Below are 17053 nucleotides of genomic sequence, written 5' to 3'. Positions count from 1 at the left end.
AACACTGCAAGCCCATTAGCATCTCATTGCATGCCTGAGACTTGCATTATTTTTTCTGGTGGCATCATTGTATGCTGAACTCGATCAGGTGGACAATCTTCCAAGTCAAGAGTGTAAGGAAGAGGTTCTTCCTACCCACTCCTGCTGTAATCGAGGGTTAGGAGATGGTCAGCGATTGCTTCAGTGGAACACCATATCTGATCCCTAATTTGCTGCAGCGACATCGACGGAGGAACCTGCTGGCCTCTACAATAAATCTGCACCTGATGATGCAGCATAGATGTATCAAAAACCAAGAATGACAACATGATTTTGTGGGTTCTCAAAGCACATGATGTAATAGATAGAATTGGTGGTATGAGTACGCATACTGATAGACCTCAAAAATAATTCCTGTAAACAATAAAAAATTTATTTTTTAATGCATTCAAGTTAGTTAACCATATACACCTAAAATATTGATTTGATGATAGCATATTTAGACATATTTTATCAAGACTTATAAGTTTAAAATCTTATTTGATAAATTTTTATATCTAAAATATTGGTTTCATGGTCGCTTATTAGGTATACATACTAAAGGTTGAGGACTTGGAAACTAATCCAATAAATTTTTAAACCGAAAGAATTGATCTAATGGTCGACTTACCAAATGTTAAGGATTCGAGATCTTTAATTTTTTATTATAAATTAGTTTAATTGATAAAAGACCTTATTGTTGATATCATGGTCTTGAGATCGATCTTGTCTAAGGGTTAAAAAAAAACATAATAAAGAATATAACATGCATGACTCAATGGCAGAACAGAATTTCATTAGTCATTCCCTATTTCAAAAATATGTCGCATTCATTATGCGTGGGTTAAAATAATGCCTCTTACGAGATCATCATCTCTTTCCATCAGCTTAAATATAGATGCATAATAGCTTTGTGATCAATACTGTAATGCATGCATCTCTATTTAGATCCTTAATTGAGATATTATAATAAACATATCTCACTTCCTGAATCATTATTTAGTAGTCAATAGTTACTACCTTCATAAGCCAAAAGATTCTAAAAATATTATGTTCTACTTTGTTGAAGCCTCAAATCACTCCTTAAAGATACTTGAACAACATTTCTTATGACATCTCCCTCTCTCTCTCTCTCTCTCTCTCTCTCTCTCTCTCTCTCTACCCACCCACCTAACGTGACACATGCACAAGGGACCAGTCGATGCATGTCTCTCTCACGTCCCCCTCTCATCGCCTCTCCCCTCCTTATCGTAGAAGCAAAACCAACTCCACATTAATCCATCCGCCACCAGTACTCCGCATCTGTTCGATACTTGTCCCACGACCCAACCCCAAGCAAAAGCGAGAGTCATGATGGTGATGATGATGCATGGGTGCACTCGGTGCCTCGTTTTCAGTCGTCCTTTTCGAGTCTGGCCAAGCTTTTGGGGTGGCCCTCTGGGTTTCATGGCCTCACAGATCATGGCTAAGGAGTACCATGCTTTTATCTTTTCCCAGTGTTGCTGCTGCTCCTTCCCTTTCACCTACCTGAGATCTGACAGAAGAATCTTCCGCCAGTGTGCAAGAATGGATGGCCTTTCTCCATTGGCTCTCGCATTGTGGATGGGGGATGATAGGGCCATTGACATTCCAACAAAGTGCACCACTTGATGGATCCTGCGTCCGGTCGTTCCAGGGGGTTTGCAGTGCCTAATTCTTAGCCATGCTAAGCCCTACGCGAGCATGACCGTGGCAATGCTCCCCTACGTGATCATGACCATGGCAATCATAGCAATGATCTAATAAGTTATCGATACAGAACATGCAGCGAGCAGTACAAGATTGGTATCATCTTGTACGAGTCGATACTGCTTAAAACAAGACAGTATACGTTCTGTAATTATTTGTTTCTAATTTTCTTAAGATTCAGTCTATACCATCGTACCAACATTCGATACACTAGTATGGAACGGTACGATACAAATACTAATCATACAATATCGATATCAATATATATATATATATATATATATATATATATATATATATATATATATATATATATATATATATATATATATATGAGACTGTAAACCTTGATTAAACCTTTCATAGCTATGGTTATGAGAAAGAGAGAGTGATTCTTACATTTGGGAATTATGTTAAAATCTAACAACAAAATGTTTAGTCAACGGATAACCACATGAAGTCACTATGCTTCAATCGGTAAACAATCCCTAATCATTCATAACCTACTTGTTCTCAGCTGATTAATCCATGGGCAGCAAGAAAGGGGCATGACATCTTGAGATAAGTAGCATTGTATTCCTTGTGTTGACCTCGGACATGAATTAAACATAACATGACATGATTGTGAGGCAAAATGTTATTGATGTTGACTATAGCTCTCTGTACCTCACCTACTCAATTGTGTAGGCAAACAAGGTATTTATTTGATTTATACAAAATTAAACTGCAACAAGAGATGTCAAGAAGCATGTCCAATTTTTAATGTAGAGTTGACCTCGAAATTATAGGGGCACATCACCTGGCAAGCATATTTCTTAGGCTAAAGGAATGGTGCTCATGTCATGATATTCCAAACTAACCTCATGTAATTGCAGAAACTAAGAAATGAACATTATGATTATCAAAAGCTCGCATCTCCTTTTGCATGAAACAGATTCCTACAAGAATTGGGAATTATCACATCTCTAACTGATGGATGTGATCGAATGTATTTTATATTTCCTAAGATGAAGAATTTAGTAGGTAAAGGAGTATGACAATTTAACCCCAAAAATGAAAAAGAATGGAGAAAAAGAAAAGGAAAAGGACTTCATAGCTGTATGTTTTCTGTAGATAGATAGATAGATAGATAGATAGATAGAGAGAGAGAGAGAGAGAGTTGCAAATTCTACACTAGTGTCTTGACTCTCTCATATTGATGGGCTAATGCATGAAGAACTACAACATTAATATATTGGCACCAAGGTGGAAAACAATCTTTAACAGTACAGGACATCATTGCTATATTCTTCCAATCATTAATGTACAATTGGGACCAACCAAAGTGTTGCTAATATACTGGTCCCTCTTGTCAACAATGTAAGTTGGTACTCTGGCAAGCCAAAAAGCTTATACTGGAGTCAGGATCACTCAAGCATTTCCCTAAATAGATTTTAGCAACAACAAGGAGAAGAATCAAGGTATAAATGTATATATATTTTGTCAGGCAAACAAATTAAGTGTGTAGACACTCACTACCAAGAAAACATGTAATCATTGGACTCCTCGCACTGTGCCTAAAAGCAACCAGAGAGCTATACTGTACATCCCAATATGAGGTTTGAAGACACCATACTTGTCCATCTCAAGTGACACTGTGTGGAGGAGGATTGTTTTCTGAGATTAGACACTGTTACAGGGATTGATATATCTGATAGCTTGCAGTTAGTTCTTCTATGATATCCAATGCAGGTATGCATTGCATTGCATGTCCAAAAGATGAACACAGAATGCCCAAAAGCAACTAACAATCACTTTATATTGATAAGCTGAAACATGTAGAGCATGTGGAGAGTACCTCATGTCCATCCTCCAAGCCAAGCTTATTGGCTAAGTATTTCATCAGTGCTCTCGCCGTCATCCTCCCATCCCTACGACAAGAACTCCTATTAATTCCATGCCATCAAATTCACGAACCAGAAGGTGAAAAATGAATACAAAGGCAAGTGTGGATACTTCATCCTTAGATAGCTCTTAGATATTTGACGTAGAAAGGGTTGCTTTCCTCTGCATTTAGATAACAAAAAGCATGCAACCATTATAAACAAAGATTTCAAAACTGAATCGACAAAGAGAGAGACTGAAAGATGGGATTCAGACGAAGTGGTAAGGAGAAGTTCTATCATGCACTCAGAAACCCTCAACTCACTGGTTCTGTGCAGCTCTGAGCACCAGCCACATCCCCGCCTGCGGCCTCCGTGGTGGGCTAACCACCCTAACCTCGCTACCGGTCGCCACGGACGACAGTCTCAAGCTACTTGATGGAATTGGCGGTGGAGCCATGCTCAAACTACTTGCGCTTGGACTCGGACTTCGAAGCCTCCACGTACGGCCGTATCCTGCCGTCGCCGCTGCCGGATGCGACGGTGCCATTGCGGTGAAGCCAGGAAGTTGCAGCGGAGACCACTCTATGGGACGTTCGGCTGACGGTCCACCGGAGAACAAGTTCATCTCTAATAGATCGCGACGCCCACGGCTAGTGCCTGCCGTCGGATCGCTACCAGTGCCAAGTCGGAGCCACCCTTGGTAGCTCCGGCCGGCTTCTTCAGATGTAGCCCTTTCTGCTTCTTGCTTCTCCTCCTCCTCCTCCTCCTCCTGCTCATTGTTGCCACCACTTTGAGCGGCCTTTTCGGCCATCAGGCCCGATATTTCAAAGACCTCAACTCCAGTTCGATCAAAGAAGCCCCCATAGCCATCGCAGTGTCGTCGTCGGAGGTTCGGAGAAGGGGCCATCCTGTCATAGTGTTCCCTGCAGCTTCATCAACAACTTTTGATCCTTCATATATCAAAGATGATACCACCACGGGCTCACTGACCCCTAGAACATCATCAGGTCATGAAGGTGTAGCTGATAACAGAAGTGGATGTTGGATGGAGGCGAAGCAGCAGCCATAAGGGTAAAGGCAACCTCCTCTCACCTCGTCTTGTCGAAACCTAGAATAAGATTTGAGGCCTTCAAGGTCTAACTTTCCTTTCAAGTCCTTGAGGATGAGATTTTCTGATATGAAGATGACTTTATAGTTGGGGAGAGAGAGAGAGAGAGAGAGAGAGAGATGTTCTGATGGCTTTAGATAAGTATTGGTCATCTTTAATTAGAGGGCATCAACAGTACAAATGCCATTGCTACATGTAACCACAGTGCAAATTCTGGATCATAGAATTATGTGATGTATCACAGCAGCCTGAGACAGCAAGTATGCTTGCTGTGGAGTTAAAATATGGAACCCACATGGACACTTGTTGTTGAGTAATAATTAGAATACCTTTGTAGTTGGGGTAATTTAGATTAGTTTTCCAGTAATAAATGCTCACCAAGTGATGAGACAAGACAAAAGTTATGGTTGACATCTCATCATTTGAGCTAGTTTCAATATGAACCTCCCTCCTCCTTGCAAAAGGAATCATGCATCATTATAAATCGACAAGAGTAAAACTCTAAATATCCTCACCAAATTCTTTGTCTTATCACATCAGCATTCTTAATTTGTCACATGTTCAATAAAGTATGGGCTTAAGTTAATATTTGGCAGTACATTATTCGAATCAGATAGTTAATTTTCTATTCCCCTCCTGTTCTTACAATATATGATGCATGTAGAGTATATGTAGTAAGGAAAACATTTATAACATATAATATAGTTCTTCTTGATCAATATCCTTTCACCTAGTTGATCTAAGGTAGTTGTATAAGTTCGTTCATGATCCTTTCTCATTAACACTCTTTTTCTTTTTCTCTTTACATTTGTTTTTAATCCAATTGGACTTGATACTTCGGATAGCAAACAGGCCATGGTTTGTCTGCATGCCTATGCCTTACACCAAGACGCGCTCTCATCTCTGACTGATGGCTGTGGCCTTCATCGTTGCAGTGTGATGCTCACAACTCTTGTGATCCTGCATTAATTAATATCTTGCGAGTATAAAGATTGCCAACTTATTTGCATGCATGAAATTTGATGGTGACCCATAATATGACTATATCCGAAATTGAGAACTATTATAGGAGAGTGAGATATCATAATACAAAAGAAATTGGTAGACGATAGAGCTCATAGCGACAGCGATGAACAATTGAGGAACAATAATCAGACTTCAAAACTATTTCTTAATTTTCTATGAAAAATAAATTGAATGTGTGAATTATGAATTTAATTGAGTCTTTTGGTCTTTACTATTAAGGTTTGTTGGGAAGTTTACTGTATGCAAAAAATAATAATAATATGAAATTAAGGTTTGAAAGTTTTGTTTAACAAAAATATTTACTCTGGATTATGTTCAATAATTAGATGTTGTCCAATAATGTGCAGTCAGAGAGTGTCAATGGCGGACGCTGCCCATCATAAACTGTACATTCACAGAACTTGCTTTGATTTGTACATTTGAAGGCGACTTCAAGAACTGCATAAATCCTTACTGCTTTGATTGAAAAAACAAAAGGAACAAATGATCGATCTACAGGCAATTGAAATGATAAGATGTACATCTACTGAACTTGCTTTCTAATATTCCTAAATATACGAGTGTTCAAAGCTTTTCTGGAGAAGGTCTTCCTGGTTGCAAATAAAAGCATACTGATCAAGAACAGATGCTTTAATCTATGGCAAATGACTGTGGTAATTGACTGCCACTTGCTAAACACTACTTCATGTGCTATAATCTGTTTGAAGTTAATAAAGATAAAGATGGAGAAAAAAAAGAGAACCATCTCGGCGACTTCAGCAAAGAATTGTTATGTTGCCATTGAGAATCATATACTGCACAGAGTTGGAAAAGAAATAGTTACATACATTAATGATACTAAAGTCAAGTCCTCCCAACATCAAATCACAAGACAATATAGAGCACAACTGCGACAACCAACCGGGGTAAAGAGCAAAGAAAATCACAGAACCATATCAGTTAATTGCAATCTTCTAGAGATACAATGATTCATTCCCTCCTTGAAACATGAACACCACGAGAAGCATTGTAATGTGCTCCACATGCATAATATCCCTTGCTTCAACCATTGGAGTCTATTTATTTCCAGCAGAAGTGCCACTGCCATTTTCCTTCCTTTTCGACTCCCCCAATCCAGCAGCCAAAGCCAGAACCTCAGGTGTCATCTCCCAGCTTCCGCTTCTGCGCACCCAACTCAAATGTCTTGGGTGCAATGCAGTTCTCTCTAAAACAGCCTCTGGAGGCAAAGCTTCCTTGCTTAAATCTGGGGACGTATCATGAAGCACACCATGCATGTCATCTAACATTTTGGTATAACCCGAATACGATGGGTGAAATGGAGTTCTCCTGACCACAGCCTCCTTCCTTAACTCTGGGGATACAACATCCAGTCCGTCATTCATGTCATCTAGCGTCTTGGTATAACTCGAATGCATTGGGTGCAATGGAGTTCTCCCGACCACAGCCTCTGGAGACAAAGCCTCCTTCCTTAAATCTGAGGATACAACGTGCAGTCTGTCATTCATGTCATCTAACATCCCGGTATAACTCGAATGCATTGTGTGCAATGGAGTTCTCCCGACGACAGCCTCTGGAGGCAAAGCCTCCTTGCTTAAATCTGGGGACAGAACACTGAGTCCACCATTCATGGCATCCAACATCTTGGTATCATTTATACCTTCTTCCAAGTCGCCTACATGTGCTAGTGCCCTAGCTTCATCCCATGATATGGGCTTCCTACCCATTTCGATGTCACCCAAAGCTTTGCCCATGTTTGGGCTCAGAAAACCTTGTCCTGCTGGCTGTGGCTGTAAGCCTTGTTCTTGCGGCACCCTTCCCCTAAAGTTGTTCTTTGAAGGAGGGATGCTTGTGAAAAAAATCTCTTTGAAATTCTCCACCACTCCTTTGTTGTATGGGTTAGCTCGCCGATCATAACGGTACCTGAAGTTCTCGTATGTTGTCTACCAGAAAAGAGAATAGATTATTAAACATTACCATAGAATAATATCATCGATTATTAAATTTTCCATCAAGCAAGATACTTAATTTACCTGGTTGGTGCTCATGAGATATAAATGGAAGACGGACAAGCCACCAACAAACCATACTGATAGGAAAGTATAAATTATTAAAACTATGGAAGCTGGAGTCTTGACCATTGCTCTCCAAATGGATGTTTGTTCAGCATCTCTGATACTTATTATATACACCCAGCAAAACCCAAAGACGTAGAGGCAGAGTAAGGTTGTCGAGAAGACAAACATATAGAAGAATCGATAATTCCGCTGCACCAAAAAGGCAAAGATGAACAATTAATAAAACTAGAAGAATTGATAGTTCTGCTGCATCAAAAAGATAAAGATGAACATTAACAAAACTAAGACTAGGTAAAATAGAAATGAAAAAGGTCATCAATTATGACCCAGAATATAGAAATGATCATCTCTACTGAAGAAAGGTCATCAAACACAAGTCAACAGGTCCTCGAACAGCAAATTGATCCTCAGACACAACTGAGGCTATCAATGCGGGAAAGGGCGGCAATAGCACCCGCCGAAGTATTATATCGCTCCAGAAGAGATGATGCCCATCACCGGGTGTATATGCATAGATCAGAAGAAGCTATCCCGCCGGTTTAGCACTCGCATGCTTGGAAATTGGAATATCAACTATTTAAGAAGGTTCCTTTTACCTAAAACATAATTCATTTTCTAGTTGCATTTCAAGTGACTCAATAGAGAATATAATGTTTCAAGCAGCTATATCCAAGATATGAAACATACAATCCCTATGCATTGCCCCACCCATGGGCAGTGATGGTCAAACCGTTCCACACAATTATTGCAGATTGAGCAATGAGAGCAGCGAGGAGGTCGATAAAGCATGCAGGTGTCACAGTATTTGATCTTCACAGTGATCCCATTCACAATGACATCCTTGGTTCGGGGTAACCGCAATTGTGGAGTTTGGACACCTCCAACTTCACTGTCTCCACCATTAGTTTCAGGTTCTGGTGGATGTGTATTTCGGGGAATGATACCCGGATCTCTACCAGAGGTAACTAGTAGAAGAGACAAATCCTGAAATCAAGAGTCATAGTTTCATTTAGTAAAATACACAGGAACAAAATTAATTCGATTAAATCAAGAATATGCAATCAGGAAATTTCAGTACGATGCTAAGGCTTTGTTATGACCAAGCATGACAATCTAAACCAGAAGATACTTACCTTGAAGCCATCTTGCAAAAACAAACACGGCATATGGTAAAAGCCTTTCAAATCTTAATTATGCAGGAAAACCATCCTCCAAACTACCACATGATGAATTTTATAAGAATTCATGATTGTAGTTAACAAACTTCAAGGTCAAGGTTGCATTCAAGAATCTCTAGATCATGTCTGTGAAATGAAAAACCTAATTGGGGAATCGATTCAAAGTTTTGCGGGTTTAATCAATACTGACTTTTATCTATCAAAAGCTTATAGATGCCCTGAAATTTAATTATGTCAGTAAACTGTCCTCCAAATTAGCACACAAAGAATCTCACTAGAAGTCAACCAGCTTTAAGGTCAAAATTGCAGTCTCAAATCTCTAAGTCATGCATACCAAATCAAAAACCTAATTTAGCTCATGTGTAAAATCAATTAAGAGTCTCATGGGGTTAGTCAATACTCCATCTTTGTTAATTTTTGTTATCTATCTCATTCAGAGAGGACATAAGATAACAGGAAAAAGAATATAACAATCATGCAGGGTACACATTAGTTTATGTGCATCGCACCGTCGCTAGCTGTCTCATGGGGTTAGTCAATACTCCATCTTTGTTAATTTTTGTTATCTATCTCATTCAGAGCAGACATAAGATAACAGGAAAAAGAATGTAACAATCATGCAGGGTACACATTAGTTTATGAGCATCACACTATCGGTCGCTCTCAATCTGTAGACTAACCAAAATGTGCACCGCTCATTAAATGCACATGCAGGCTGTGCAGAATCATTAAGTCCATATATGATTCTGGGTTATTTGGCAAATTCCATACCAAACAATGACTAATCCCCCCCCTTGCTCAGTAGTGATAAACTATTGCTCCCCATTGACATATATAATTCAAATTGCAATGAATGTTTTGAACTACAATGTGCAAAGAATGTTTGGTGGTCCTTGCATCACCAATCCAATCAGTTGAAGGATGCATAAGATCTTTGGAATCTTAAAAATAATAAAACTGCAACAGAAAAATAGACATTGCAATGTAAGGATTATACATATATATATATATATATATATATATAATCCACATCAAAACACCACTTGCGATCAACACCAAGCACATTGCAAGTTGAATACCATGGAGAGTTGTCAAAAGAATCAACATATCATCATTTGATGATTTGTAACTTCCAACTTTACTTCCAAACGACCAATGTACTTATAGACAGGTCAATAGGACAAGCGATACCAAAGTAATTGGTTTAAAAAATAGAACCAATTCATATCATGACATTTAGGAATTCATGATTAAATAAAAAATCATTGTTTCTGTATCACATCATTAAACTATGTGTCGTACCCACCATTGATCAAAAAAGTAAAAATACCTATGACAGTATGACCTATAACAAAATTGCTCATTTTCAGAAAAAAAAATGCAATTCAATTGTCATATAAAGCAGAAATAACCCAAGAGAAAGAAAATTAATCTAGAAAAAGATGCACAATCATTAAGAAACTATTTTGCAGCTGCAGATTCATTATTTTTAAACCAAGGAGATAGTTTAATGCTAAAAAATGCAATAGAACATGATATTTATTAGGGCAAAAAACTGTAAAGAAAAATTAGGGAAAAAAATAAAGAAGTTTATATAACATGCCTAAACAGAAACTGAAGTATGAATACCATCATTAATTCATATACAACCCCAACCCAAAGGGAGTGGGAGATCAAGCTCATCAAGCACCAACCTGATCCAGATCATGCTGCACAGGATTTTGACAGCATAAACTAGTTTTTCAGGAAAAACTAAGAGCACCATTGTCTTAAACATATACAACAACTTTAAGAATCATATGACAGCAATAAATTTGCCAAATAGATGCATATGTTTCAATTTCCTTCCTTGGACTCGACATCAATATAGTATTCTTCATATTTCAAAAGCCAAATCAAGCATCTAGTTACATAAAGGAAAAAACAAGAGGAATGAGGATGTGATACTTACATATAATGTGAAAACAACAGCTACTATCATTATTGATATTCCCAAATTATGAGAAAAGTCATCCATTAGTTTTCTAGCAACAAATACACAAAAGATGGAGACCGGTGCCACAATGAGAAAAATGGTGAGAAACAAGGATGATGCATCAGGTCCAAATATAAACCTCCCTTGAAGAAAAAATATCTGCAAAAAATATGAAAAAAAAACAGATTAAATCAAAAGAAAATCATGCATCATATTTCCTGCACAGCTTTAGTAAGATAAACAAAGAAAAAAAAATGAATAGCACAAAGACTTGATAATTATAACTAAATAGTGGACTCAAAACTTAGATTCTGAAGCTGAGGTTTAAAATGTAAAGCTAGTTGATGATAGAAATACAAGAGCTTATAAGGCCACAAGATATAAAAAAGAATAAAAATAATTGTTGCGCCCAATGAATAGATTTTGGTAAAAATCATTAATTCAAGAAAGTTGTAGTTAGAGGCAAGAGTGCCAACTAGGGAAATATTTGAAGGTAATCTAAGAAAAATGGATGTTTTGTTGAGGGCAAAAGAGCAGTTAAGTAAAAGCAAGGTCGCCAAAAAGCAAGCTAAGGCAGCAGGAATATTATTTCTGAAGAGGAATACAAGGGTGAAAAAAGAAGACAAGGGGACCAAAGGAGAAACATACGAAAAGCTATGATGTTTCTCTTCTATTATATAATTTAACATACAAAAATTCTAAGCCAATTTATTATATTTAAATGACAATCAACAAAAAGTGGTAGCAAAATTCTTCTCCATGACGATCAAGAAATCAAAGAAAAAGATGAACACTAAACATACTAACATACTACTATTACTATATTCACAAAAACAAATCAAATTCAGAAAGACTCACTACCTATGAGACATATGCCTAGAAAAAGAATTCTGAGAGTTAATACATAACAAAGCAATTCAAATTCAGAAAGACTCAGTACCTACGAGACATATGATTGGAAAAAGAATTCTCAGATTTAATACGTAACAAACAAATTACTTGAACAATATTGATCAAAAGTTTAGTTGCTTCTACATGAACTTCACAGGATCATCAGACAGTTACTGGATTTCTTGAAATAATTTCTTGTAAACAAGCTGTCTCAATTATTTGGGGTCGTCTACATGGATCTCCTCCTGCCACTGAGCCTTGTACAAACTACAAAGCAAGAGCACTTTTCCAATTTTCGACTATCCTCCACAAGGTTTGAAATGGTATAAATTTCTGTAGTCAATTAGCCATAATACATACTGCCTATTTGTAAAAAATAATCTTGGATAAGTAATCTTGAAGATCTTCTTACCCCAAACCATCCTGCTGAAACAGCAACAAATCACTACCGAGTTTCAATTCAGCAGCCAACTACTTTCTTATATGCATACAGAAGTTGGAAAATTAAGCATGCAGTTCATAGATCCATAAATCTCTCACTGAGAATTTTTATGCTGTGTCAGTGGCCTTGTCTTATCAAAGAAACTATTCTACATGTGCTAATGATACTAATTAGCTAAATGTGCATGAAAATTGAATATTTCTTATTTACAATCCTCAGGCTCCAGTTGTCTGCTAAGAGAGATGAAAATTTTAAGGAGAAAAAAAAAAAACAGTGAACGGGAAAAAAAAAAAAGAAAATTTGTCTCTTTTTGTAATTTGGTTGAAAAGAATAATTAGGAAGAAAGATGCAGAAAAGCCATCAGGATACTGGTTAGTTGTTGTAATCAACATAGCATTTGCTTCAAAACAAAATTTTAGGCCACCTAGATATATTTTAAATTAACTAAGCATCCATATTCTTGTCAATAATTTTCTTTTGATGCCAAACAATGGACAATCAAATTATTCCATAACAAACATTCTCTCTCATTTACTGAGAAATTAAACAGAATCAGGGACAACTCAAACACGAAGAAAAGATGTCCAGGCGCACGATTTACCTGTGTCTCAATACAAACTTTTAAACTCTCTTGTTCGGAGCACATTAATGAGACACTGATAAGGAAATTGGTGGTAAATCAAAGAATTGAAACTGAACTTAAGCTGCATTTAGTTGGCAGATGACTATATTAATGATGATACAAAATGCCAACACATGAACTGTTTAATAATGAATAAAAAAACCGGAAGTTCATAACTTGACATGGTACTTGGCTCCATGACTATTCGAAGATGAGGAATTCCTGCGTCTAGCTTACAATGTCCTCATAAACCAATATCGGAATAATCTTCCAATAAATTTTCCTCCCTTTTCCTATCGATATCGGAATAATCTTACAATAAAACCATAATTTTGGGATTAGCAGAATACGAGGGATCGAACTACACATCCGCAGACTGGTACAAAAACATAGTGAGAGACGGCCGACTTACGTTGCTGCCCTTCCAAGCCTGGTAAACCCTCGGTGCCTCCGCATCATCCAACACTCCGGAGGTGATCGTACCGGAGCCCCGAGAAGGCGGGGCAATATGCATCATCTTTCGCCGGCCCCTTCACCTTTCTGCGGAACAAGCCAGATCTGCTGAGAACAGCCGCGGAACGAACAGAACGAAAAGAAGGCAGACGAGGGATCCTTCCTAGGCCTCGGGCTTCCTCCCCGCCATCGCCGCCCGCCGCAGACGCCGCCGCCCAATCGTTAGATCTCGCCGCCGCCACCGTCGGCGCACTCAAACCTTCGGTCCGCTTTTACACCCCCGACAAGGGAGGTGGGAATCATAAAAAAATATTATAGTAAAATAATATTTTTCTAGTACCCGTCGATCCCCACTTGCCACAACTACTCCTGTATTCATTGAACTTCGTTTCATATGGGGCCCACTATGCCAATTACGAGAGGCGGGTAGGGTTTAGGGGAAGTAAAGTTGAAATTTTGCTGTAAAGAAAAAAAAAGAAAGAGCTGAGGGCCCCACCGTTGGCTGCGTAATTCAATATTTCTCTTCAAAAATCAATTATTATAAATATATCAAACTATTTAAAACAGTACGATTTCCCTATAAAAGATTTCCATTTTGATTTTTTTCCCCCAAAAAATCCTTATTTTGGTTTTTTTTCAAATAATATCCTTAATTCAAAAAATACTGAAACTATATTTAAAAAATAATAATAGGTGCATTCGTCCGGAGAAAAATATTATAAAAATCGTTCATATATAGAAAATACTTTAAAGTGAACATAAAAACATTATAAAGGGGTTATTTTCCATATTCTTATCCTTCATTTCACTTCATATCATATCAATAAATACAATATAATATATATTTTTTTACACTGATACATTTCATATAATTAGAATAAAAATATTTATGATGTTTTAGAACATTGTTATAATGTTTTCGTTCATTTACATAAAGCACTATAAAGCAAATAAAAAAATATTATAAATGAGTTATTTCTCACATTTTTGTCATCCATTCCACTCCATGCCATATTAACAAATGTAATAGGATATAATTTACATTTATATATTTTATACAATTTATAGAAGGTCATTTTACTACGCTTTGAAATTATCATTATAATATTTTCGTTTATATATAGAAAATATTATAAAATTAAAAAATTACTATAAAGAGGTCATTTCCCAAATTCTTATCATTCATCCCACTTCATGCCATACCATGTCAACAAATGCAATATGACATAATTTGCATTGATGCATTTCATACAAGTCATAAAAAATTATTTAGGGTGGTTTAAAATATCATTATCTTTCACAAACGGAAAACACTATAAAAATGTATAGAAAAACATTGTAATTTTTATTTTTTGTTAATTTTATAGTATTTTCTATTTATTTTATCGTGTTTTCTATATATGAACGAAAACAAAATTAGGATGTCCCAAAACACCCTAAATAATTTTTTATGGCTTCTATGAAATACATCTGTGTAAATTATATCATACTGCATTTGTTGATATGGTATGAAGTGGAATGAATGATAAGAATTTAGGATATATTTCCTTTAGTGTGTTTTTTTGTTCTCTTTACAGTATTTGTTTTTTATATGAACGAAAACAATATAACGAGTTTCAAAACTGAATTTTTATGACTTTATATAAAATACATGTATAAATTATATTCTATTATATTTATTGACAAGATATTGAGTGGAATGAATGATAATAATATGAAAAATGACCCCCCCCCCCCCTTATAGTGTTTTTCTATTCACTTTATAGTATTTTATGTGAATGAAAACACTATAATAACATTATAAAATATCATAAATAATTTTTTTATGACTCGTATGAAAATATATCCTTGCAAATTATGTCATATTACATTTGTTGAATGAATAATAATAATAATAATAAAAAGAAATAATCCCTATAAAATGTTTTTCTATTCACTTGGATTGAGTGCATCCTATGGATTAGTTCATAGGATGGCTATAATATGGATGAAAACAGTACAATCAAAATTTTGAGGGGCAAGCTTTTGATTGGACTCGACTATACTCGATTTGATTAAGCTCATAACTCAACTAGATCGACCCTACCCAAATTGTTTAACGAGATTAATCCAAGACCTCATATAATGATTTAATATTTTAATTAGCTACATCAGTCGATGCACATTATCTTTGATAAAAACAAAAAACAAAAGCAAACATTAACTAGTTAGTGACTTGTACCAAAATAAATAAATAAACAAATTTCTGCAACAATTTAGTTATTAATAATTATATATGTCACTAATTTGCATGCGTATTTATTTATGAATGCATCAAATATTGACTATTTGTGATTTTGTTCGCATGCTTAATACATAACGCATGTCTACGTATCTATCCAAACAGGACTTAATTTCGCATGGGTGGCTTAGAAAGAGTTCATTAATCAACGAGCTTAAATGAATCAAACCCAACCCCATTTAGGGGTCCGACATAGAGAATTAGACTCGGCTTGATTGATTAATCTCGATGATTAATTAATTACGAACAAGTTTTTTTTTATGATCGTGAACAGCTTAAATCATTTACTAACCCAATCGATCAGGCAGTCCTTTGGATTTTCCATTCAAAGATTTAGAATTGTACGTCTGTATGTTCAGTATTTTCCAATCAAATCATTTCATCTCTCTCGTAACTCTCTATTTTCTCTTATGAATAAGAAGTTATTATTTTGCAATACTTACTATTTTTAAAAAATCATTTGTACCTTAAATTTTAATGTGGATGAAATGTATGATCACTATTATCTATCTCTAATGTAAGTTATTTGTTGAATGTTTGTTAAGAAAAATATAAAAATAATTTATCGATTCCATTGATCTACATAATAATATTACCTAAACCTCTTCCTTTATTTAGTTTTAGTAAATCAAAGAATATCCTTTTCCCTCTTCTTAATACTTATCTTACTATAAATATTGTTATATAAATATTATTATTATTATTATTATTATTATTATTATTTTGTTATATGTATATATTAAAATTCTTCTCAATTTTATAATTTTGTTGATCTTAAAAACAATATCTATTAGAATAAATTACTTGTTGAACTTTCTCACACCATACAAACTGTCTGTTAGAACTATGCCTCTACTTTTAATTTCTTCCATAATCCTTTTTTATATAATAATCTACTTTGTGATGCCCCAATTTAACAGTCACCAAAATTAGTATAGTATTAATGAAAATTATTTACTTTCAAGTTCCAGGTCTCCATTTAAGTTTTATGTTAGAATTTCACTATTATATATATATATATATATATTTATTTATATATAATGCTTTTATGTTATTATAATAGATACACATCAAACATCCTACATGGTTATATTTATAATATCATGTTGGACATGATTTTCTTATCATGTGTATGAACCAATGATTGATAAATATATAGCGAAGAAAACAAGTAAATGACCTAACGATCACCAAAGGCAATTCTAGTCAGTCTAATAAACAAACATAATCGTTCAAAATCGATAAAAATGATTATAATTGGTTCATGTTAACAAACTATATAATGTCTTATGAATCAAATATAAAAGGAGATCATACGAGTACACTCGATATATAATAAATAGTAAAATTTAGGTCATCTGTCTAATTTGACCTATACAACTCATCTGATT

The 17053-nt window shown here is 35.6% G+C and overlaps 2 protein-coding genes across 2 annotated transcripts; both read right to left on the bottom strand.

The window, feature by feature from the left end:
- LOC135609053 (protein LAX PANICLE 2-like) lies at nt 1-4739 on the bottom strand. The gene is made up of 4 exons (XM_065102139.1): nt 3935-4739; nt 3742-3792; nt 3584-3656; nt 1-263 (listed from the first exon to the last, which is right to left on the bottom strand). Exons 1-4 carry the CDS (start codon nt 4516-4518, stop codon nt 132-134), a joined length of 840 nt encoding a protein of 279 aa, XP_064958211.1. The 5' UTR covers nt 4519-4739; the 3' UTR covers nt 1-131.
- A 1760-nt stretch (nt 4740-6499) lies between these two features.
- LOC135610144 (probable protein S-acyltransferase 7) lies at nt 6500-13604 on the bottom strand. Its single transcript, XM_065104282.1, has 5 exons — nt 13341-13604; nt 10950-11132; nt 8508-8804; nt 7776-8009; nt 6500-7685 (listed from the first exon to the last, which is right to left on the bottom strand). The coding sequence occupies exons 1-5, from the start codon at nt 13443-13445 to the stop codon at nt 6801-6803; spliced, it is 1704 nt and encodes a 567-aa protein (XP_064960354.1). The 5' UTR covers nt 13446-13604; the 3' UTR covers nt 6500-6800.
- Nucleotides 13605-17053: the final 3449 nt, after the last annotated feature.

This window comes from Musa acuminata, chromosome BXJ2-4 (assembly GCF_036884655.1).
Source record: "Musa acuminata AAA Group cultivar baxijiao chromosome BXJ2-4, Cavendish_Baxijiao_AAA, whole genome shotgun sequence".
In the NCBI taxonomy this organism is placed as follows: domain Eukaryota; kingdom Viridiplantae; phylum Streptophyta; class Magnoliopsida; order Zingiberales; family Musaceae; genus Musa; species Musa acuminata.
The sequence above is the reverse complement of the archived record's forward strand: the minus strand, read 5'-3'. Positions and strand labels throughout refer to the sequence as shown.

Excerpts from the sequence above, each read along its gene's own strand:
- LOC135609053 (XM_065102139.1), bottom strand. The coding sequence starts at position 4,518 with ATGGCCCCTTCTCCGAACCTCCGACGACGACACTGCGATGGCTATGGG. Across the intron at positions 3,793-3,934 it reads CTCAGAGCTGCACAGAACCA|AGGAAAGCAACCCTTTCTAC; the intron begins GTGAGTTGAGGG and ends ATCTAAATGCAG. Across the intron at positions 264-3,583 it reads GCTTGGAGGATGGACATGAG|GTGCAGATTTATTGTAGAGG; the intron begins GTACTCTCCACA and ends CTGCATCATCAG.
- LOC135610144 (XM_065104282.1), bottom strand. The coding sequence starts at position 13,445 with ATGATGCATATTGCCCCGCCTTCTCGGGGCTCCGGTACGATCACCTCC. Across the intron at positions 8,805-10,949 it reads CTGTTGTTTTCACATTATAT|GATTTGTCTCTTCTACTAGT; the intron begins GTAAGTATCACA and ends TCTTGATTTCAG. Across the intron at positions 8,010-8,507 it reads TGGGGCAATGCATAGGGATT|CGGAATTATCGATTCTTCTA; the intron begins GTATGTTTCATA and ends TTTTTGGTGCAG.